Genomic DNA, 23,517 nt, shown 5'->3' with positions numbered 1-23,517 from the left:
TTAATTGCAGATGTATCTAAAAACAAGCTCTTAATCATTTACCGGCTGTTGCTCCATCTAAAGAGGGCCCTTCTGAGTCAACAGACAGCACTGAAATAAACAAAACCTTTGCCATAGGCTGGCGGCTGTTTGTGGAGCAGTCGTTCTGAGCATGGAGGGTGGGGGAGGTATGGATGGCCTTGTGAGAAGGACACGTTCATGGCTCCATTAAAAAACTCTTAACGCTATCATCAAACACTTCAGCTATTTTGTGAGTCACATGGCACACAGAACAGCCATTTTCTTAATAACAAGAAGTCCATTTTAGCTGATTTAAATGGATTTTTTTAAATGAAATTTCTAATCAAAAATACTTTTTGCTGTCATATTGAGGTGTCCAAGTGAATATAGTGACTGCTTAATCTTTCTCTATGTATGTGGTTTGATAAACCCAAGCCAAAGTAAACTAAAAGGTCTGAAATGCAAGAATGCGCTATCTTTAATACATTCTGAGTAATTACAGATGAAATGTGTTTCAGAGAACCGCTATGGTACAATGGAGAGTAGCTATCACCCAAAGCCCCTTTATGTTTGGGATCTGGTAGTTAATCTCAAATAAAAAGTGTTTACTGTTTTAGAACCACACATCAAATCATAAAAGCTAGATGTAGAGATAAGACCATCAAACAGTACTACAAACCAGCGAGAGGGCGGCATATCAGCATGTTAAACATGAGCTGTCAAGGACTGTGGCACAAAAAATGCCATACACACAAGGTCCACAACCTTGAACTTTCCCAAGATTTACCTAAAAAAGACCTGTTAACAGTAATAGTAGAGTAAACCTAGCAAATCAAAAGATGGTGCGCTGACTTCAAACACACATTGCTGAAGTGTCACTGTACACTGGAACTAGAGATTCAAAATGTTGAATCTTGAGGGCTGAATAACAAAATAACGACATAAGGTTTATGTTTGATTATGATGCCACTGTTAATTGCACATTTTATGGTGGCAGTAACATTAAAAGTTTTTATGTAATGTTCTTCCTTAAACTGGATAACATAAAATTTGCATTAAGGACGTCATTAAATTTTCTTTTTATAAAACATGGCAACCCATCAGGGTTATTTACTGTAACTACAATAAAATAAAAGTGTATATATATATATATATATATATATATATATATATATATATATTAATAAAAATTTTAATAGTATATAAATAATATACTAAAATAACACCATCAAGGGAGAGCACACTCTTTTCAGTACATTTGTTTATTATATATATATATATATATATATATATATATATATATATATATATATATATATATATATATATATATATATATATATATAAATGTATTTATATAATCTTTAACTGGACGAATTATGAAATGTATACTGTATATATACATTTTGATTTTCTTTTGAGAAAAAATTTCGAATTTGAAGTTCAGCCGTTTTTTTGTTGTTGTTGTTGTTGTTTTTGTGACAAAGTGTCGTTTTAATGCCCCAGTAAAGATATTATAGATTATTAAATTGTTTAATAATCTCTAACAATTGTTAATTGTTAGAGATTATTAAAAAATATGTCATATTTGTAGCCAAGTAGTTCACAAAGTTTTGGGTGGTCAGATTAATTTGTCGTATACTGTAAAATGCTGCTGTGAATGTGAACATATGTGTTTAAGAATAGCGATAATGTGAAGGATGTTTACTCCCACATGACAGAAACCAGGAAAGTTCTGTTAGCTCCCAACAAAGACAAAGTGAGCCAATTTAAGAATCCCAGCATAAACAAGCCGTTTGAAAAGCATCTATTTTCTCTGAGACAGAACATGGCGTGAGTTGGAAGTCTCGGTTACGTGTACTTCGATTTCTTTTGTTCCACACTCAACTCATTAATAGTGTAAGATGCTATTTAAACAGAAGAGCAACCGCTGTAATCTAATGTATGGGCCAAAGAGAATGAATTATGCATGTTATCTGAGCTATATTAAAACCCTACTATGTCGGCATTCACATACTGTATAAATGTATTAAAATAAAAGATCAGTTGACAGCATTTTTTATTCTCCTCCAAATAAACATTTAAAGAGACATCAGTTACAGTGATGCAATGGTAAAGTGCACATTTCAAACAATCATCTCGACATCCATGTAAGCAATGAAATGTCTTCATCACAGGTATTGTGCAAAAAAAAGAAAAAAATCAGGCACATTGTGGATTGTTTTTTTTGTTTTTTTTATGAAATCCATATTCAATTTAATAAGTTTTTCATTAATAAAATGGTTAATTTCTATATATTCAACCAAACATAAACTCCATCCAAGCTCTTCCATCTATAAGCATATGTAAACGATAAACTGAACTATGAGATATTAATGGTCATACTGCATTTTTCAAAGGCATTCCACTAAATACACATCCCTTTTCAGAACATTATTAACTTTCATGATAATACAAGAAACTATATTTTCTGAAACGTATTAATCAAAGTCAGCAAAAAGGTTTGTGGAGGCTGCACAACTGCATGCAAGACAAGCCATGGAAATCCTGCTTATGCACTATATGTCTGCTTTCTTTGCATAGCTGACAACAATGAAAACATAAAATAATCAAATAAAAAAGAACTGATGCAATTTTTGCTGTCAGCCTTGTAGTACAGTAGATATAAAAAAGAAAATTATGATTTAAAATTGAGTTTAATTTATTCTGACATGGTCTATTTTACTGTAAAGCTTTTCAATGCATTGTTCTGTTTTTTTTTTCTTCTTCTTTCTTCTATTTGTTTATTTATGTTCAGTTGCTAGACTGAATTACAGTGTCTTCAAAAGTTTAATGTATGAATGTCATTGCATAGGTAGAAAAAAGATCAAATCCAGTGGCACTTATTTTAGAAATGTTTAGAAATATAGCACAAGCACACTTTTTAAACAAACAATTCACAAAAGTAATATAATTAGGACTATTTGCAGTTCAGAACAGTGAAATTAGTTTTAGGAAAAGATCTAGAATTATTTGATAGCAGATGCCACATGTTTTGATATGTATTACCAAAGACTATAGAATAACACAAGACGTGTCACTCGTATTGTTTTGGAGAAAGTGTAACGCGCAATATGGCGGAATAAGTCCCGCCTTCTAAATAAGAGCCAATCGCCGACTGGTAAAGTCATCGCGTCACTGCAGCGGCCGTTAGAATCACCGGTTTCTATAGAAACAGTCTTTCAGCTTGATCCAGCCTGAAAAATAGTTTTTTTGTCATGATTCGAGCATTTAGAAACTACATTTCTGAGCCGGTTGTTGTTAGATTTCATTGGTGATTTCAAATATGAAATTTAATCGTAAGGTTGGCAAACAGTTTTGGAGAATTTGATGTTTCCCCATTCAAAGAGATTGCACGATGCCCAGGATGCCCGAGAGGCGTTTCAAAGATGGCCGCCGAGTGAAATGACTTGTCTTAAAGGGACTTTGGTATTACTGTATCTAATGCAATGACATTCAGACACTTTTAAGTGTCACTCAATTATCCACCTTTTGGGGCCACTATATATAGACTACTGTTTTACAGAGAAATTTAGTTGCGCATAACCCCCATTTAAAAAAAACTGTTTTCTGTCTGAATATATTTAAAAATGTAATGTATTCTAATTATGGCAAAGCAGCCATTACTCCAGTCTTCAGTGTCACATGATCCTTCAGAAATCATTCTAAAAACATGATCCTTGTGGAAACTCTGATAAATGTTTTAGGATTCTTTGATGAAAAGAAAGTTTAAATGAGCAGCATTTATATGAAACCTTCTGTAACATTATAAATGCCTTTACTGTCACTTTTGATCAATTAAATGCATCCTTGCTCTATAAATATTAATTTTTTTCAAAAAATATTACTGACCAACTTTAGAACGGTAGTGTGGACTCCAGTTGAAACTTTCTTTTCAGCTACAAATCTCCATCATGTCAAATGAACTACTCACAGATCATTCTCACGTGACTGTTCCTTCAGGCTCTACAGCAGGGTGAAATCATAAAAGGAAGCCATCCAAAATATTTCTTCACAACTCAAATATACTGTTGTGTCGAATGTCAAGTGGAATGTTGTAGTCCCTTGTTGGGGTTATTTCTGCAGTTACTTGAATAAATACTCCTACACCTCACCACTCAGTCTTGGGCGTTTAATAATCAAAATGTCATTGATACTGGTTCTGATATTCCCCATTTTCATAATGATTTGATCCGTGATCTTCATCAGCTTGCATGGTCACGCCTTTGTTCTTCTTCCAGCCTTGCCTACGGCCTGCAGAGTTTTCTGTTGTTCCATAGGTCTTCTGCTTAGTCGCCAGGGCACTGTCACTTTTGGGTTCGGTCTCATCAGCCAGCTCATCTTCCCCGATGATGCCACATTTTTCATCACTAGTGCTCTCAGGATCAGCCCAGTCCTGCTTCTCACCAGAGGCAAAGATGGCATAGAAGATCACGCCAGTGTAATGCACCATGGAAGCGATCACAAACACATGCTGCCACTCCAGCCGAGTCTGTTTAAGACAGAAATGTAATGAGGATATGCAATATATATTTGTGTAAAACAATATGCTTATTTGTTATTTGAGGGTTAATTTAGAGTTTAGTTACCGTTAAAAAAATTACCGTTAAGTAATGCACTATAGATCAGTGGTTGTCAACCTTTTTGACTCAAAGGCCCCCCCCAATATAGGTAATTTCTGCCATAAATTGTCAAAGCTGCTTGTTTTCAAGTTTTTTTTATTATTAATAGAAAGTGGGAGTATAGATGTATTTTAAATTAAATAACACAATTCATTGTGAGAATTTTCAAGAACTGTTCTTCAATAACAATAATACAAAAAACAGTTAATTTAACTACTTTTTTACTTGAGGCCCTCTTGGAAGTTTGCTGAGGCCCCCTAGTGGGCCACGGCTGACTAATTGAGCAACACTGCTATTAATATTCATGTAATGTATTTAAATACCCTGGAATAGTCACACAAAATTCCTATCTAATATAAGGAAAATGACTTCATCGTTAAAGAAGGAAGCTATTTGCATGGGCTTGTATCTCTTTAAAAAAAAAAATAATAATTTTTTTTTCTATGCACAAGGATAAGCTGACTTAGTACCTTGTGTTTAGTGAGTGCTCCAACGATGAGGGGGCAAACCATGCCAGACAGGGTGCCAACTCCATTAGAGATACCCATAAGAATACTGGCATAGCGAGGAGCTATGTCCAGATGGTTTACATTGAATCCTGTTGCAAAACAAATGCATTTCACATATTTAGATGTTTTCCTGTGTAATTTCAGAAACAAATATTGCAGGTTGTAAAATCATGCACTTTATACTTAGTTCTTCTCCTATAAATGAGCAACAAAGAAACTTATTAAAGTAATTTTGCCATATTTAAAAGGAAAGGTTAGAATCAAACAAAGCAAAACGGCAAAGGGTGTTGTTGATTGACACTGATGACTGACACCCGTCTCATGTGTCACCTGATATCGCAAATCCACTGAAGCCCACTGCCAGGATGAGGAATGAGATGGCCACGGCACGTGTGTGTGAGAACCCGACCACCAGCAGCAACGTGGCCTCCATGCCAAAACCTATGAATGATGGCAGAAGTTAGATCAGTCAACAACAACAACAAAAAAAAGCCTCTCTAGACCTTGTCCCATTCAATTTCCCATTCCCACTTCATGGAACCATTAAGAGTATATGTGTAAGTGATGGTCAAATTCTCAACAAGTGGTCTGAGTTTGGGGTGCGACTACATGGAGAACTTAGCATACCTCCACAGTTCATGATTTTCCGCACGGTTGTAGTAGAGAGGATTTTCCGACTCCTCAGGAAGTCAGCCAGCTGGCCTCCTATGGGTACAATGATCGTCATCACCATGTGCGGCACCGCTGACAAAATGCCCACCTGAAACAGCCCAACATCAATTAGTTAGCCTGTTTCTAGAGTGAATTGTACTGCAAAGGATTGGTAGTTTAAATGACTGATGGTTCTGTAAGTATAAATCACATAAGAGCTCACTTTGCTGATGGGGAACCCAAAGACCTCTTCAAAGTACGCAGGCTGGCTAATGAGCAGGAGGTAAAAGGTCCAGCTGCGGCAGAAGTTTGCCACAATAATGGCGTAGACAGGCATAGATGTGAAGAATTCACGCCAAGGAGTTTTAAATTTCTACAAAGAGAATATATTAATAAATATATGGAAAAACCTCCTTCTGTTCAAGATATCACATCTGAACATTAAATTGACTATATAGTTTGCATGAATGCATGAAAGAAGACTTTGAAGTACCTCAGTAGAACTCATTAAATTGGCTCCTTCTCCAATAGAGGTCTCTATATATGTTCTTTCTTCTTCACTGATAGTGGGATGTATCGCTGGGCTATCATAAGCCAGCAAGAGCCAGAAAATATACCATATAATGCCAAACACACCTGAATATGAGCACAGAACCACATATTACTAAATGCAGTATATTTGAGCATTACATTTACTTGTGCAAATTGTAATTTTTTTGCTATTGGTGTCACGCTGTATTTATACCATGTTATTGAGTATGATATAACTGAATTTTATTAAAGTTGCAATATGTACTATTTTCTATCCGCTAGAGGTCGCTAGAAGCCTATTCAAAACAAAAGCATAGCTTGATGACGCCAAGTTTGAGCGCAGAATCTTGGGATGTCCTGACATCACAGCCGGTGGAAATAATCAGGATAGGGCTCGGGAAGAAATCATGTTCATGAATGCGATTATTAACGTTACTGTAGTATGAAGCAGAGCAGGACCGAGTGTTGTGGGAGCTGAAAGAGGCCGCTGGAGCGATTGCGCAACACACACACCGCGAGCAGCAGAACTTTTATTATGTCACAGTCGCCGGCGCTGGTACCTCTTTCCGGTCATGAGTATGAGGTAACGCAGCTCTGTTTATCATTTTAGATACATTTGAGTGTGTTGAAAATGTTATAATGTTACTCTGTGTGTTCGCTCGGTGGCTGCTGTGAGACACTGTTACACACTGCAGTAACCCAGCAAACACAAAACGTTTTTACAACTTTTCACAACGTTGTATTTTGGTTGCAATTAGGTAATGTTGTAGTACAACGTTTTAAAAACGTTTTAAAAACGTTTTTTAAAATAAAAAAATAATGTAACCAAAATAAAACGTTTTAAAAACGTTGTGAAAATACCAAGCTGGTATGTTTTCTTTAAGTAGTCAAAAAAACGTTAATATCACGTTTGTCTACTACGAAAACGAAACTATACCAAATTGCAACTTTTGGGAGACGTTTTATTCAGGTGTTAAAATAACGTAATCTGCACGTTGGAATACGACGTTTAAAAAACGTCATGACAGTACCAAAATACAACCATGTCAAAACAAAGACTATGCTAGGGCCAAAACACATACATTCTGTTTTTTATTATCATTTGTTGTGCAATAGCCTATAGCCTACTTTTATTTGTACACCACGTTGATCATTTCTGGTATATAAAACATATGTTTTCTTTAGTCAAAAAGAAAAAAAAGAAAAGAAAACTTAAGTATTCTAAAGCTATTATATTATATTATATAAACCCCCCCATTTTCAAATCCATCAGTTACAAATATTTCAACATGAAAATCACAGTAGATCTATACTAAAATATGTATAATTCATTTATTTTGTAACAATAATTTTGTTTATAATCGAATATGTGTTTGTCATAATAAATTAGTAAAAAAAATACCCCCCCTCCATTGAACCGATTGGTAACGCCCAACCAATGCGCATCGCATTTTCACCAAAACAACGCCAGTGGCGCTCTACTGTTTGAATGAATGAGAGCGGGTAGCACCAAAAAAGAAGAGAACCGCTGCCCAGCCGACTATATTAAACTTCTGTTCAAAGAGGGACGTTAAAAAGAATAAAGCATGTACTGAGAAGGAGGTATGAAAACATTGTAATAGTTAAGTACACTCCACATATATTTTAGCTAGCTAATCCATTGCAATTTAGCCATAACTATCAGTGTAACTGTAACCAATTACTAAAACAGCCATCTATTTTGTTACTTCATTTTTCAATAGCGTCTTATCAGTGACAAAAGTATTCAAATCGGTGTTTGTTTTCTTCCTTAATTAATCTGATTTTTGAATGAATTGGCTGAATGAACGATTTAAGTAGCTCACTCATTAAAACGTCGAATCGCTGCCACCTACTGGCGGTTTCAATATATAACATAATTTATTTATTTTTAGAATCACTCCGTTATGTTAGAATTTGATGAATAGTTATATTCCATAAAGTTATGATAGATAGATAGATAGATAGATAGATAGATAGATAGATAGATAGATAGATAGATAGATAGATAGATAGAGAAGAAATAAATTATCCAATAACGCTACACATAAAACAGATTTTTTTTTTAATAAAAAAAACCACAAAAAAAACAGGCAGCATACCAACGCTCAACCCCCCCAATGTTGAAACCAAATCTACGCCCTTGACTCCATCAGTAGCCTATTGTTTTAACGCTGTAATGTAAACGATAGCTGCTTAACTTTTGACATGTTTAATTGGCGTGCGCATTTAACATTTCGAGTCCCGTGAGCAATCGGATTGGAGTCACCATGGAAACGGGGCAGCAACCAGGCGGCAACTCAACCAACTGACAAGTGTCAAGCAAGAGCACGACCGTCTGTCACTGTTATTTTCACTGCTTTCAGGTAAGTTTAGTGCCTAAAATTACACAAATAATACATACAACTGTTCTTGACACGTTCATACATGTAATTGACAAGCTTCTGTTGAATATTTTCTTCATAGAAAAGGTTTGTTGTCTTTGGAAAAGATCGTTAGAATCTCAACCGTTAGGCTAACTTTAAGAGGTAGACTAACTTGACTTAAACTCTTATTTATGAAAGTTTGGGCTTTTAATCACATTTTATGTGTAGATTAGAGGTTTTGATAGTTTTGTAAATGATTTTCTGGCAATTTGTCAATGGATGATTAGAAAATATAACTTAAAAGTATGCGGTGTACTGTTAATCAGTGACGTCACTTATATGGAGCGTGAAAATGGGGTGAAACTAACGTTATTTCAAACATGTTTTGATATTTCATGGTAAATAAATATTGATTAAAATTGCACTGTGATTTCAGGAGCGTCAGATATATGAATAATTTATATTTATTGCGTCCAAACATAATTAAGTGACATTGTATGAGGAATACTAAATAAGTAAAGCTACAAATGTAAATGCTGGCATCTTAAGAATTTTTTTTTTACACACACACACACACACACACACACACACACACACACTCAGACAAACACACATAGCCTATATATACATATATATGTATATATATATACACATATATATACACACATATATATGTTCTGTATATTATTCTTTCTCATTTCTGCATTTCACCTCTATTCTATTTTTTTTTTTTTTTTTTTTTTTTTTTTTTTATAAACATGAAATTTAAAAATACATTTTGTTGGCCCTGTAACAACTGGTTTTTGTTAGAATTTTCTACCAGGTTCAATTTTGATCAAAAGTTTATAAAGTATTCAAAAAATTCATCAAATATTTTTGAGTCCTCTATGGCCATCTTGTTTAACTCTGCATTGAGGACACTTGGTATAGAGTTAGCAACCTACAGTAAGGTCCAACATAATTCAAAATGAGACAGATGATAATAAAAAAAGTACTGAGCATTGTGAATGTAAGAGCCTCACATTATATTAATAACAATCATTGTTGGTGTGTGAATTGCATTTCAGGGCAGTTTGTGAAGACGAGATGCTGTGACAACCTGGACAGAAGTCAGTTCCAGATCCACCTTCAACACCAGACTTCTCATATGGATTGCTGTATACTAGCATATTATTATTCGCTTCAGAATTGGGTGCATGCAGACAAATGTTTATAACATTCTTTCTTTCTGGTGTTGTGTCGAATTCTGTGACCTACCAAATCATATGACTATAGGCACTGCATTGACCTAATCTGACTAAACCTAACCCTAATCCTACCCTTTTGATAATTAACCATGGTTTTACTATAGTAAAATCTTGTTGTTGTTTTTTTTTTTTTGTTGTTGTTGTTTTTTTGACGTATTGATTACCATTTGTATAATCACACAAATACCATAGTTAAAACTGTTTTTCTAGCAGAACCATGGTTCATTTGTGGTAACCATGGAATTACTACAATGACTATATTTTTTGCTTTTAATCATGGTAAAACCATGATAAATTTCCATAACCTACACCTTATAACCTACTAGGGTCACATAATTTAGTGGGTTACAGAATTCAGCATTATAACTGTTTGGATCAGCAATTAAAGGGTTAGTTCAACCAAAAATGAAAATAATATCATTAATTACTAACCCTTGTGTCAGTCTACACCCGTTAGACCTTCGTTGATCTTGAACACAAATTAAGATATTTTTGCTGAAATCTGATGGTTCAGTGAGGCCTCCATTGCCAGCAAGTTAAAGGATTAGTTCACTTTTTGAATGACAATGTCCTGATAATTTACTCACCCCATGTCATCCAAGATGTTCATGTCTTTCTTTCTTTAGTCAAAAAGAAATGAAGGTTTTTGATGAAAACATTCCAGGATTATTCTCCTTATAGTGGACTTCAGTGGACTCCAGACGATTGAAGGTCAAAATTACAGTTTCAGTGCAACTTAAAGGCTTTCAGTGATACCAGACAAGGAATAAGGGTCTTATCAAGCAAAACGATCAGCCGTTTTTTAAAAATACAACTGCATATGCTTTATAAACAGAAATGATCGCCTTGCGAGTGCTTTCATGTTCCGTATTCTTCTAATGCTGTATATCCAATGCCTTCCCTATTCTACGTACGGAAAAAAACTGAACTGGTGCCGGGTTCGTTCCGTAAGTTGAATAGGGAAGGCGTAGGATTATACAGCGTAAGCTTTTGAAGCATACACAACACAGGAGCACTCGCAAGGCGATCATTGTGTTTATAAATCATATACAGTTTTTTTTTTTTTTTCGAAAATGACTGATCGTTTCACTAGATAAGATTCTTATTCCTTGTCTGGTATCATTTTAAAGCCCTTTTAAGCTGCACTGAAACTGTAATTTTGACTTTCAACCATCTGGGATCCATTGAAGACCACTATAAGGAGAATAATCCTGGAATGTTTTCATCAAAAACCTTCATTTCTTTCGACTGACGAAGAAGACATGAACATCTTGGATGACATGGGGTGACTAAATTATCAGGACATTGTCATTCAGAAAGTGAACTAATCCTTTAATTTACACTTTCAGTGCCCAGAGAGGTACTAAAACGTTTAAAACAGTACAGCGGGCCTACTAATATTAGTATTGGGTCTTAATATTGTAGAACAGCACAAGGGTGAGTAATAATATTGACATAATTTTCATTTTTGGGTTTACTATGTCATTAAGACAGCTCCTAGCTGCCACCTACTGGCATAACAATGTAACCTGCAATGAAAGCGCTGAAAAATCGAGAAATCGCTAACATAGTTTCTCAAAATCAGGTATTTATTGAACAATAAACTTCTTATTTAATATATATTATTTAAGTTCCGATGCCTATATATTTGTAATTTGTGTTGAAAAAAATCCTTAAAATATAAGCATTAGTTTTACTGCAAACAAGTGATTAAAATATAATTATTATAATCGCAATAAAATAATTTGTATCTATTTAAAATGAAATACTTTACAATTTACAAATTAAATGTTTTTTTCTTCTGTAAAAACATCTGTCCTCTGAAATTTCTTGGAATTTGTTAATGACCCCATATTTAAATTTGCCAGTAATGGCATAATTTTCATGTGTTTTATTTATTTACATATTTACCTTTTTTTCCATATCATGTTACTTTTTTTACATTTTGTGAATAAATATGAGTGACAAAATTTGTGTGTAGTATAAATTATTAGGCCTACATATATGTTAATGTAGGCTTATACAATGGACAACAACCAGAGGTCTGCTCTACAGGTAAGGTAGTGCAATGTAAAAAAAGTTCTGCTGAATATTCAGATTTACAGAAATGTTGTAAACTGACATAATAGCTTATGATGAATTATAAAGAAATATAAAATACACCACTTAATGTATTTATCTTATTATACATTTATGTTTTATATATTTGTTTTATATGGTTTTAGTCATTTTATCTGGAAAGATAACACTAAAAAAAAACATTTTGATGGCAGCATATGAAGTACTAGTTTGGACGTGTCAAGTACGTTTTTAAAACGTTGCAAGGAGACATTCAGACGTGATAAAAACGTTATAAAGACTTTTCTGCAATGTTGTGAAAAAACGTATTTATAACGTAAAAAAAACCCGACATCTGTCGTATTAAATACGTCCGATTAAAACGTTATCACGACCTTTTCACAACGTGAAAAAAACGTTTTTACAACGTTATTGTGTTTGCTGGGAAGCTAGATCAATTTTAGAATATCATATTAAATGTGTTGATAAATGGCATGCAATTAATTTTAAAACGTATTGGCTGTATTACTGTTACTAAAAATAAAGCTCCATCTGATTATGCTATGTTAGCTACTTGACAAAATAGTGTTTTTCTCTGAGGCATGGTAAAGCATGGTACTCAGGAAAATTAGAAAACAATAAGACTAAACGTGCTGAGCTATATAACAACAATTAGTTTCTGTCTACAAATGTAACCAGTTGTTCCCTTGCCTATTAAAACATGTAATATATTAAAGCGCCTTTGGTTTTTCCATGGTTTCTACAAAATAAAACCGGAAACCGAGGGTAATGCGGGTATGACGCAATTAGCCTTTCGCCGAGCCCCGCCCCCCTTAGTTACTGTTGTTTTGTCCGACAAGCCGTGGCGCTGTCACTCCACACGCAGTGTAAAATACATCGCGGAACAAAGAGGATACTGACCACACATCGACAGACAAGACCGAGCAGGTTACTTTTGATATTAAACAAAGTCCCAGCTTTCAAACCGTGTTAGTTATTAAAGAAATTCAAACAATAAAAACCGTTTTGTTGCTCTTGAATGTGTCGTGACCATGGTCGTGACAGATTGCTGTAGATCCTCAGCTCAACCGCTCGTAAAAACCGATCATCTCTTCCTATTAGTCCATGAACATGAGAATGAATGTTGTTTCAAACGCGGAAAGACGTCAATACACACCATTTTTCAGGTTTAACTCCACCGAGGTTAATCTTTTACCTACTGGCTGCTTTGTCGGACAAAATGGCGGATGCGGCGTTCTGATTGGTTAGATCGCTTGTCAATCAAACTCCCGGCGAAAGGTCAATTGACAGACGACTCCTCACACGTCCTGGAGCCTTGGTTAAAATTGCAATTTTCTCACGATTTACAAATAGTTGGAAACATTTGGGATATTGTAAGTACTCAAGTGAACAAAATATATAACACTGGCCTAGTGTTTTTTGGATATTTTACTGCAAAATTCATACATATTGTACCTTTAAATCAGTTCAGTTCCATTCTGTTTAATTGAGTTCAGCTCAATTTGATTTGATTCAGTTCAAAGTGATTCAATTATTCTGATTTTCTTGACATTTTATAGATTGCAAATCAGTTAATCAATAAGGGCAAATGAAAATGTATATTTGGAATGGTCAGTTATACAGCAAAAAAAAAATCTGAATCATTGATATCATTGCTGATTTTTGGTGTATAAATCATTCTTTACCAATACATTTCAGAGGCTTTTCCTGCCCTAACTCACCATATATATAGAAGACAGAGGGCCAGCCCACATACTGCACTAATATTCCAGCCAGTGGCATGGCTATCACAGCTCCTGCATAAGATCCTGTCAACCAGAACACACACACACAGGCTTAATTAAGAAAGTTAAATTAAAAGGGAGGGCATTAATCAACCTGTAATATTCACCTCGCATGACAGTTCAATCATTTGAAGCCATTGCGGGGGTTACCTCATAGCTCACAGAGGAAAACTGAGTGGTTTATTCCACTTTGAGAGAGCAGATTTGGTTTTGTTCATTTTTACTGTATTAAATTTTACATTTTCTTCATATTCAATAAATGCCAGAAGTCATTTAATTCCTTCATTAAACTCACAGGAGTAACGGATTTGTAAACTCAGTTGCATGTGCAACTATTTCACACACGTGCCTCTGTCTGAAGAACAGGACAGCTGCAGGAAATGGGATTTTAATGAAAAGGTGTCTTAATGTATATTTTATTACTGGATGCACTTGTAAACCTTCCTGTTTGGCGCAGGAGAGGATTTTTGAGTGAGCTTTTGAACATAGAAGAGGGTGCTGCTTCATTTGTGTCATCTGGAGAAAGCCTCTTACACATACAGAAGGTGAATCTGTGTACAGACCATCTTCATTTAGTGGTCATGTCAAGAGCTGTTTGAAGCAGAGGTTGTCATGGCACCTGTTTATTGTGGAAGATGGCTGTTTGAATGCATTTTGAGGGTTAATGAGCATTGGAATATAGACCCTCATTTGGCTCTGACACTGGTCAGCTGGACTGTGGGCAGTCTTAAGTGTTTACTTCTTATGCAGAAACAGGTATAGACACATCCCTTCTGAAAAAATAAACAGCTACACCAGCCTAAGCTCTTCCAGTCTGGTCAAAGCTGGTTTAACAGGCTGGTTTTAGCTGGGTTTTGGTCACTTCTTTAAATGGTTAGACTGGTCAGGCTAGGTGACCATGCTAAAACCAGGTGGACACCAGTTTGGCCAGACTGGGAGACCAGCTTAAGCCAGTTACATCCAGTTTAAACCAGCTAAAACCAGCCAAACAGCTTAGGCTGGTTTTAGTGTTTTTGTTTGTTTCTTTGTTTGTTTTTAGGCATGCATTAGTATTGGTGGTATTTAAAGGAAAAGGAGGGTGGTGGACATTAGAACAGTAAAACTGAGAAAAAAAATGTACACATTTTTCCATGACATGGTTATTTCATTACGCCAGTCAATGAATCATTCATTCAAATGATTCATTAAAAACATTGTTTCATTCAAGAACTAAACAAGTTAATTAATTTGGAACTGCATATTCATAGAAAAAAAATGTTAAAATATTAACAATAGGATGCGGTTCTGAATTCAGCAAGTGATTGCGGGTAGTTGTCCACTGCGCAACTAGCAGTAGAAACTCGTTGAATCATTCACTCAGACGATTGGTTCAAAACACTGATTCATTCAGGAATATAAACACTGCTACTGTGTTGCTCAGAGACATAATGGTCATTCTGCTTCAGCTTCATTTCGTTAATACATTGATAAAGTAAATCGTTTTCTTGTATTACATTAATTGTCTCCTGACCATTTATAAATAACAGGCCAAGCTTATTTCACAAACCTACTCACCACAGAACGAGGTAGTAGCCAGACGACTTCTCTCCAATGGAGGAGCCCATCTGCTCCACATCCCATGGCAGGCAGGATATGTGACGCCCTGTTAACATCATGTACTGTTAGTATGCTTTAATACTATTTTTAAACCAAAATGACTGATTCTAATGACCATGTAATACTAAAAGGAACAGTTCGCCCATATAATGACTTCTCGAATGAATCGTCGTCACTCAAAAGCTACGTATCGTATGGATTCAACAGATTATAGTGCAAGACTACTTTATGGTGCCTTAAAGGATTAGTTCACTTTCAAATTAAAATTTCCTTATAATTTACTCACCCCCATGTCTTCCAAGATGTTCATGTCTTTCTTTCTTCAGTCGAAAAGAAATTAAGGTTTTTGATGAAAACATTCCAGGATTATTCTCCTTATAGTGGACTTCAATGGAGCCCAAATGGTTGAAGGTCAAAATTACAGTTTACAGTGATCTCAGACGAGAAATAAGGGTCTTATCTAGACAAACCATCACTCATTTTCTAAAAAAAAAAAAAAAAAAAAAAATTATACATTTTATACATTTTAACCATAAATGCTCATCTTGAACCAGCTCTCTTCTTCTTCTTCTCTATTTGAATTCCAGCAGTGTAGATATTGCTAAGTGTATTACTGCCCTCCACAGGTCAAAGTTTGAACTAAATTGTCATGTACAATATGCTAGTGCAAGTATATAACAATTAGTTCAAACGTTAACCTGTGGAGGGCAGTAATACACTTACCAGCGTCTACACTGACGGAAATCTAATAGAGTAAGTTCAAGATGAGCATTTTTTGTTATTTTTTTTTTTATTTTATTTTTTTTAAAGAAAATGAGCAATGGTTTCTCTAGATAAAACTTTTATTCCTCGTCTAGGATCGTGTAGAACATTTTGAAGCTGCAATGAAACTGTAATTTTGACCTTCAACCGTTTGGGCTCCATTGAAGTCCACTATATGCAGAAAAATCCTGGAATGTTTTCATCAAAAACCTTAATTTACTTGTCGACTGAAGAAAGAAAGACATGAACATCTTTGATGACATGGTGGTGAGAGTGAATTATCAGGAAATTTTAATTTGAAAGTGAACTAATCCTTTAAACTATTTTTAGAGCTTGAAAAATAGCCTATGGAAAAACACGGTGTAAATATTCTCTTCTTATCTTGTGTTCCAGAAAAGTAAAAACTCATATGGGATTAGAATGAAATTCGAGTGAGTAAATGACGACAGAATTTACATTTTTTTCACTGATCAATAACTTACCATTCACAATTAATAAGTAAATACAAAGTTATGTTATATGTAAATTTAATATTTAACAAGTAAATATTTTATGACGTGACATATTTGAAGATGAGGTCACTGATGACCACTCACCTCCACCAGTCCTTGTAAGATTCGCACAAATAAGACACAGCCGTAGTGAACCCTGGCAGCTGACGGAATAAACATGTTTAGCACTGACGTCAAGAAAATGGCTGCTCCAAACACCCTGAGAAACAATTCAGAGACATTCAGTAATGTTAGTTAATTCAGGTATGGACTGAATCAAAATGAAGCAATGTAAAATCAATGCAGCCATAAATAATGTAGAATTAAACGTATATGTATAATGTAAAAATTAAATATTCCATAATAGTATCAGAATAACTGAAATGAATAAATCTAACAGTTCTGGAATTCTAAAAGACATTAATCATAAAATATTTATTTTATAACAAACATAAATGTGTTTCTCCTTGACATCATATAATGTGGTGAGTTAGTGACACCTAAAGATTAATTTTTGTAAGTGAAATCAAAATGGACAATTCTTGCTTTTTTATGCAATATTGCAGTTTTATGATTATGATTTATTCATGTGCCCTCATAATCTTTATTCAAAATAATGTTCCCCACCAACTTGCAACAACATCTCTTCTCTGATGATGCGTTGACTGGCACAAGGGCGGGACTACCTGCACTCAAATGAGATCACAGCAATGATCTGGCAACCAACCACAACGATCCAATCTATTCCCAATGTAAAAAGTCCCGCCCAACTTTTTTTTTGTTCAAGAAACTGACAAGACAATATCAAAATGCATTAGAATTGCACTGATAGTTTTAAGTGTCAGTGCAACCATCATTTTAATGAATATTAGAGTTACAATTGAATATAGGGAGCTTTATGTATTTTAATAAGACATGACCAAAGGCAAACATTTTTGTATTACTTAGATAGTCTCATGGTAAAGCTATTATTTAGCATGCACAGGGGCCTGGGTTCAAATCCTGATCGATCATGTATGCATATATGCATACAACTCAATTGGACTGACCAGATTTGTTTTTTACTTGAATATTCATACAATTCTAGACCTTTTTTGCATTCAAAATCCATTTTGCTCAAAATCCCATTAGTTTGAATGGGCATGATGCTTGTGATTTTAACATTTTTAGAGGCCTTGCTCACTCTCACACAGCTACATCAGCGGATCACACAGAAGAGAGTCATTTTGGTTCATTCATTTATCCTTTATCTCCATTTAATCCATCCATCTGCCTCTTTTTTTCCAAAACACTGTGTAAGTGACACTTGTAATATTCTAGTGGCTGGTGTTTCAGCGAGAGATCTGCTGCTGGATCTTTCATTATTAACTCTGTCAACCACGTGTCCTCTTTTCCTGTGAGGCTTTTATTACAAGACCGCTATCACCCCTCTAATCAGCACAAGGCACAAATTTAACCCTCACAGCCCTGACCACTGTGGTCCCTTTGGTGTTGAAACACCTCTGAACATTGAAAGTAATATGAGAGTTATACTATGGAACATACGTTTTCCTTCTAAACATGGTGTGGAGGCCCGTGCGGCAAAACGAAAGCTCACCTGTTAGCTGCTAGCTTATTGGAGATGAAACCTCCAGGGATTTGAGTGACAATGTAGCCCCAGAAAAAAGAGCCATGTATCAATCCCACTGTCTCTGGATCCCAATTAAACTGAGCTGGCTAAAGGACACAAACATCAGAGAAGACCATATTAGCTTATAATAAAATAAAATAGAATAATAATAAAAAAATACAAACTTGTTGCACATTATTGTGTATAATATAAATGATTTATCACAAGTCATGCATAGTAAAATGACCTTGTGAATATGTGTGAGTCATGTATTCCTCCCAATATCTCTTATGACAGGAAATTACAGGAAATTGTGGCCGCTAACTACTGAGAAATCATTGATGAGAATTCAATCCAAAAAAAGAAGAAGATAATTGGTCTTTTGAACTTGATAGCTGATTGTCTTAACTGTCTAGGTTTTCAAATTTTCAAGGACCTGATTACTATAGGGACCCACTGTATGTTTTCATGCATAAAGACCCATTTACTGTACGAGAAAAATATAATGCGTGATAAAATACATATATATATCATCTGATTCGAAAATAGATACACTATATGTACCTTTTTTCCACAACCTGTTAAAAATTGGAGCTGTCAATATAGCAATTTCTAAATTTATTTAAAGGTGCCATTGAACGTTTTTTTTTTACAAGATGTAATATAAGTCTAAGATTTCCCCTGAATGTGTCTGTGAAGTTTCAGCTCAAAATACCCCATAGATTTTTTTTTAATTAATTTTTTAAATGCCTATTTTGGGGCATCATTAAATATGAGCCGATTTATGCTGCTGCCCCTTTAAATCTCGTGCTCTCCACCCACGGAGCTTGCACTTGCCTTAAACAGTGCATAAACAAAGTTTACACAGCTAATATAACCCTCAAATGGATCTTTACAAAGTGTTCGTTATGCATGCGGCATGCATGCGTCGGATTATGTGAGTATTGTATACTGTTATATTGTTTACATTTGATTCTGAATGAATTTGAGGCTGTGCTCTGTGGCTAACGGCTAATGCTACACTGTTGGAGAGATTTATAAAGAATGAAGTTGTGTTTATGAATTATACAGACTGCAAGTGTTTAAAAATCAAAATAGTGACGGCTCTTGTCTCCTTGAATACAATATGAAGCGATGGTAACTTTAACCACATTTAACAGTACATTAGCAACATGCTAACGAAACATTTAGAAAGACAGTTTACAAATATCACTAAAAGTATCATGTTATCATGGATCATGTCAGTTATTATTGCTCCATCTGCCATTTTTCGCTATTGTTCTTGCTTGCTTACCTAGTCTGATGATTCAGCTGTGCACAGATCCAGACGTTAATACTGGCTGCCCTTGTCTAATGCCTTTCATAATGTTGGGAACATGGGCTGGTATATGCAAATATTGGGGGCGTACACCCCATTATGTTGAGATTCGCCTGTTCTTCGGAGGTCTTTTAAACAAATGAGATTTATATAAGAAGGAGGAAACAATGGAGTTTGAGACTCACTGTATGTCATTTCCATGTACTGAACTCTTGTTATTTAACTATGTCAAGATAAATTCAATTTTTAATTCGAGGGCACATTTAATTTCCAGCCAGTCTTTTAAAATCAAAATGAAAAATAAAATGTTGAATTAATTAAATGTGATAATTTATTATTAACTTTATTTCTTAAGTCAAATTTGATAGTATTAAAAATAAGATGAGGGATGTATGGGAATGGCATTGTGGTATTTTCATTTTATATTTTCCTAGTGTCACCTGCATGACGGCAGTCCCGTTGATGTAGACAGTGTTGTTGTTAACCATTTCTACAATGGCTACACCGAGGTTGCAGCGGATGCCAAACGAGATGCAAAAGCCAAGTCCGCTCAGGATGGCGATGATGTAACGTTTGGGAAGGCCAAAGCAGCCACAATCCAAAAGGGGTGGGCTGTGTTTAGGGGCTGCCACTGGACGGCCATCTTCTGTCAGCTCAATGTTGTCCTCTTCAGCCACATTAGTGCCATCGATCTTCCTAAAATAGGATAAGAAATGGTTTAGAATTGGCTTGCAGTAATGATGAAAGAATTTTAAAGAAATTCTCACAAATTAAGCTGAGTTCTGTCATGACAACTCCCGGAGTGTTTGGCATGGTAATGGATATGACACTGTTGATATGTTTTGTAGATCTGCTATGCTGCTGCTGCTGTTGGTTATTGCTGCTTCTGAAGAGCAAGTACGGGATTCCTACTGCCAATACATACACAACACGCTGCTGTGAGCAAGTAAGACATGCCGCTGCTGTACAATATCGCATATATAAATGACAGATCTATACAGGTGGAGCTGGGGAAGGTGGAGGGTTTCTGAAAGTACACTGCAACTGCTACAGCAAATGCTGACGAGTATTTGAAGGTTAAGCAGCAAACTCACTGGCAACCGATACAGCAGGAACCAATCAGCTTTGCCCTTTAGAGAATGATGTGATTGCAGGCAGAATGAGTTAAGGACCTATCAGCCTGTGCCGTCTAGAGTTTCATGACAGAACTTTGTATTAATGTTCAAGAAATATGTAAGAGCTGTATGTCTCGCTCCTATGTGGAATCTTCAGGTTTTTAATCTCTACATAGATATTAAATATGTATGGATACACCTGTAAAGCTATATAATGTTTTCGAGTTACTGGCCAAGGTTCAAAAGTGAATATATTAGGTTTGCATGATGATGTAGTGATACTGTGCTAGATGACTTAAACTAAACCACTTTTTGGATTGCAAATTTAGCTTTACCCATATTTATAATGCACTGGATGGACAGAGTGAATTCTCTGCTCAGTGGGGGCCAGCAAAGGGTTGCTAGAGTGTGGCGTTGAAAAGGTCACATTGCGTTTGGTGCTCCCCCCTCTCACCCGCTCGCACCTGTTCCATTACTGAACCTGCATCTTACCTCTCATCCTCCACCTCACAGGAATTACTTTCATCTGTCTATTTTGAAATGCACACCTGAGTTCTTCCATACACAGAGGAAGGAGCTCACTAAAAGCTGGATACTGGAAGATTGTGAATGGAGGATCAAGAGGAATCATTTCAAGAGCCTTATTTGTGAACGCTGTTTTTGCACATAAGCCACTTTAAGGTGAAGTCCTGGTCTGGTACATTCTCAAAATGAATCTCGCATGTTTTTTTCTATTGTGAACAATGCACACACTTATTCAGATCAGAAAAAAAATATTTTTTGTCTCTGTTTTTGATTTTAAATGAATGCAAAACTCTCCAGATACTTCTTATCATTTTGATTTATTAAAGCATGAATGGAGCCAATATAGATTTTTTTTTTAATCTATATGTATATACCCCCAGCTTATTTATTATAAAGATTCAGCCAAGGCAATACTTTATTCTCTTTTTACCACAAAAAAAGTACAAATAAAATGCCATGTTCAGATGCCATTCTAAGCATTGTATTCTTCCAAATAAAACCTGTGGTAAACAGCCACCACTTATTTATATAATTATTTATGTGATTAATTATATTAATATATAATATATATTTATAATATTTGTTGCTTTTGAAAATGGCATTGCTCTTGAGCAACTGTTATACAACTCTACTTTGACTTATTGATTAAAATATACTGCATTTTATGCCTGCTTAGTTAATACACAAATCTAATCGAAGTCCTTTACAATTTAAACATGGAAAAATTAAGTAGTTTGAAGTAGTAATGAAAATAAATATTGAATGACTTGTTAAATTATTTAGTGTGTCCATATATTCAGTTTTCCCATTCACACTACCTAGATGACATTACACAGACACAGGAAATTATTTACATTATCTCACATATTAAGCTGTCTAATGTGGAAGAAATGTAAGAGACATATATCTATGTAAGAGACATATTACATGGAATCTTCAGTTTTTTAAACTCTTCAGATGAAGTAGATATTAAATATGAATGGATACACCTAGAACTCTATATAATATTTTTGAATTAGTGGCCAAGATTCAAAGTGAATTTATTAGGTTTGTGCATGATGATGTTGGCATATTTAAAAGCTTGAATCTTACATTTATAATGTAAGATTTTCTTATTGCTTACTTTCTTAGAAAAAAAAAATCAGAGAGTAAACAGTTTTTTTAAACACTAAAACATTATGATATCGAAATATATCAAAATATAACAAATGATTAAAAATAAGCATAATAATTTAGCAAAATTATGCTACCAAAATCCTTCACCACATTTATATACTATAAACATCATATCTATATATTATATATACTGTATGTATATATATCATATCTATGTATTATATATATATATATATATATATATATATATATATATATATATATATATATATATATATATATATATATATATATATATATATATATACAGCTATGGAAAAAATTAAGAGACCACTTAACATTGATTTCTGAACTTGGAGTGGTCTCTTAATTTTTTCCATAGCTGTATATATACATTCAGACATTATACATTATTCATAACATTATTCAGACATTTTTTATATTTTTTTAATAGTGGGTGCAGAACACTATAGTTCATTTATGTAAATGAAGATAGCAAAATAAAGTAAACTATGGCATATTATACCTAAAAATTCTTCATACAGTGGACTATAAGTCAAATTTATAAAAATATGAAACCAAAAATTATTCAGACACTTTGACCTGACCATGTTTTGTGTGTTATCTGACATAATTAAGATTAATTTTTTCTGACAGTTTAATTCTGAGATCTTGTCAGATTTTTAAAATGTACCTTTTTTTTTTAAACTATAGTGAATAAACTGTATTAATGAATGAAATGTTCAAGGTGTCTGAATAAATTTGGGTTTGACTGTATATATATATATATATATAAATATATATATTTATAATATATATATTTATATTTATAATATATATATTTATATATATATAAATCAGCCGCTCAATATATTTTGAGTTGATTTCTAAATTCTATATCCCTTCCAATTTCATTCAATACTGAACACGATACACTACATATAACAAACACGAGTAACCTCCTCACATCTTCCTTTCAGCGCTTAGATTCCAATTCAACTGCCATCGCACTTACTTCTGCAGGTTCCCCAGAGAGTCGCCCACATTGTTCTTCAACTCCTCCTTCCCCGGTTTGAGCTTCTCCTTTAGACCTGCAAACCCCCCCAGTGGCATCTCTCCTTCCCTTACACTTCTGTCCC

General features: G+C 34.6%; 1 protein-coding gene across 1 annotated transcript; it reads right to left on the bottom strand.

Annotated features, from left to right (window-relative positions):
* Positions 1-4,186: 4,186 nt before the first annotated feature.
* slc17a8 (solute carrier family 17 member 8) lies at positions 4,187-23,491 on the bottom strand. Its single transcript, XM_067390207.1, has 12 exons — positions 23,394-23,491; positions 20,063-20,318; positions 18,293-18,411; positions 16,801-16,915; positions 15,401-15,488; positions 13,784-13,870; positions 6,315-6,457; positions 6,045-6,194; positions 5,798-5,930; positions 5,501-5,611; positions 5,132-5,259; positions 4,187-4,531 (listed from the first exon to the last, which is right to left on the bottom strand). Exons 1-12 carry the CDS (start codon positions 23,489-23,491, stop codon positions 4,187-4,189), a joined length of 1,773 nt encoding a protein of 590 aa, XP_067246308.1.
* Positions 23,492-23,517: the final 26 nt, after the last annotated feature.

The sequence above is a fragment of the Chanodichthys erythropterus genome, chromosome 7 (genome assembly GCF_024489055.1).
Source record: "Chanodichthys erythropterus isolate Z2021 chromosome 7, ASM2448905v1, whole genome shotgun sequence".
Taxonomy (NCBI): domain Eukaryota; kingdom Metazoa; phylum Chordata; class Actinopteri; order Cypriniformes; family Xenocyprididae; genus Chanodichthys; species Chanodichthys erythropterus.
This window is presented reverse-complemented; position numbering and strand designations above follow the sequence as displayed.

Excerpts from the sequence above, each read along its gene's own strand:
- slc17a8 (XM_067390207.1), bottom strand. The coding sequence starts at position 23,491 with ATGCCACTGGGGGGGTTTGCAGGTCTAAAGGAGAAGCTCAAACCGGGG. Across the intron at positions 5,931-6,044 it reads TTGGGTTCCCCATCAGCAAA|GTGGGCATTTTGTCAGCGGT; the intron begins GTGAGCTCTTAT and ends GGGCTGTTTCAG. Across the intron at positions 5,260-5,500 it reads CAGTGGATTTGCGATATCAG|GATTCAATGTAAACCATCTG; the intron begins GTGACACATGAG and ends GTTTTGCAACAG.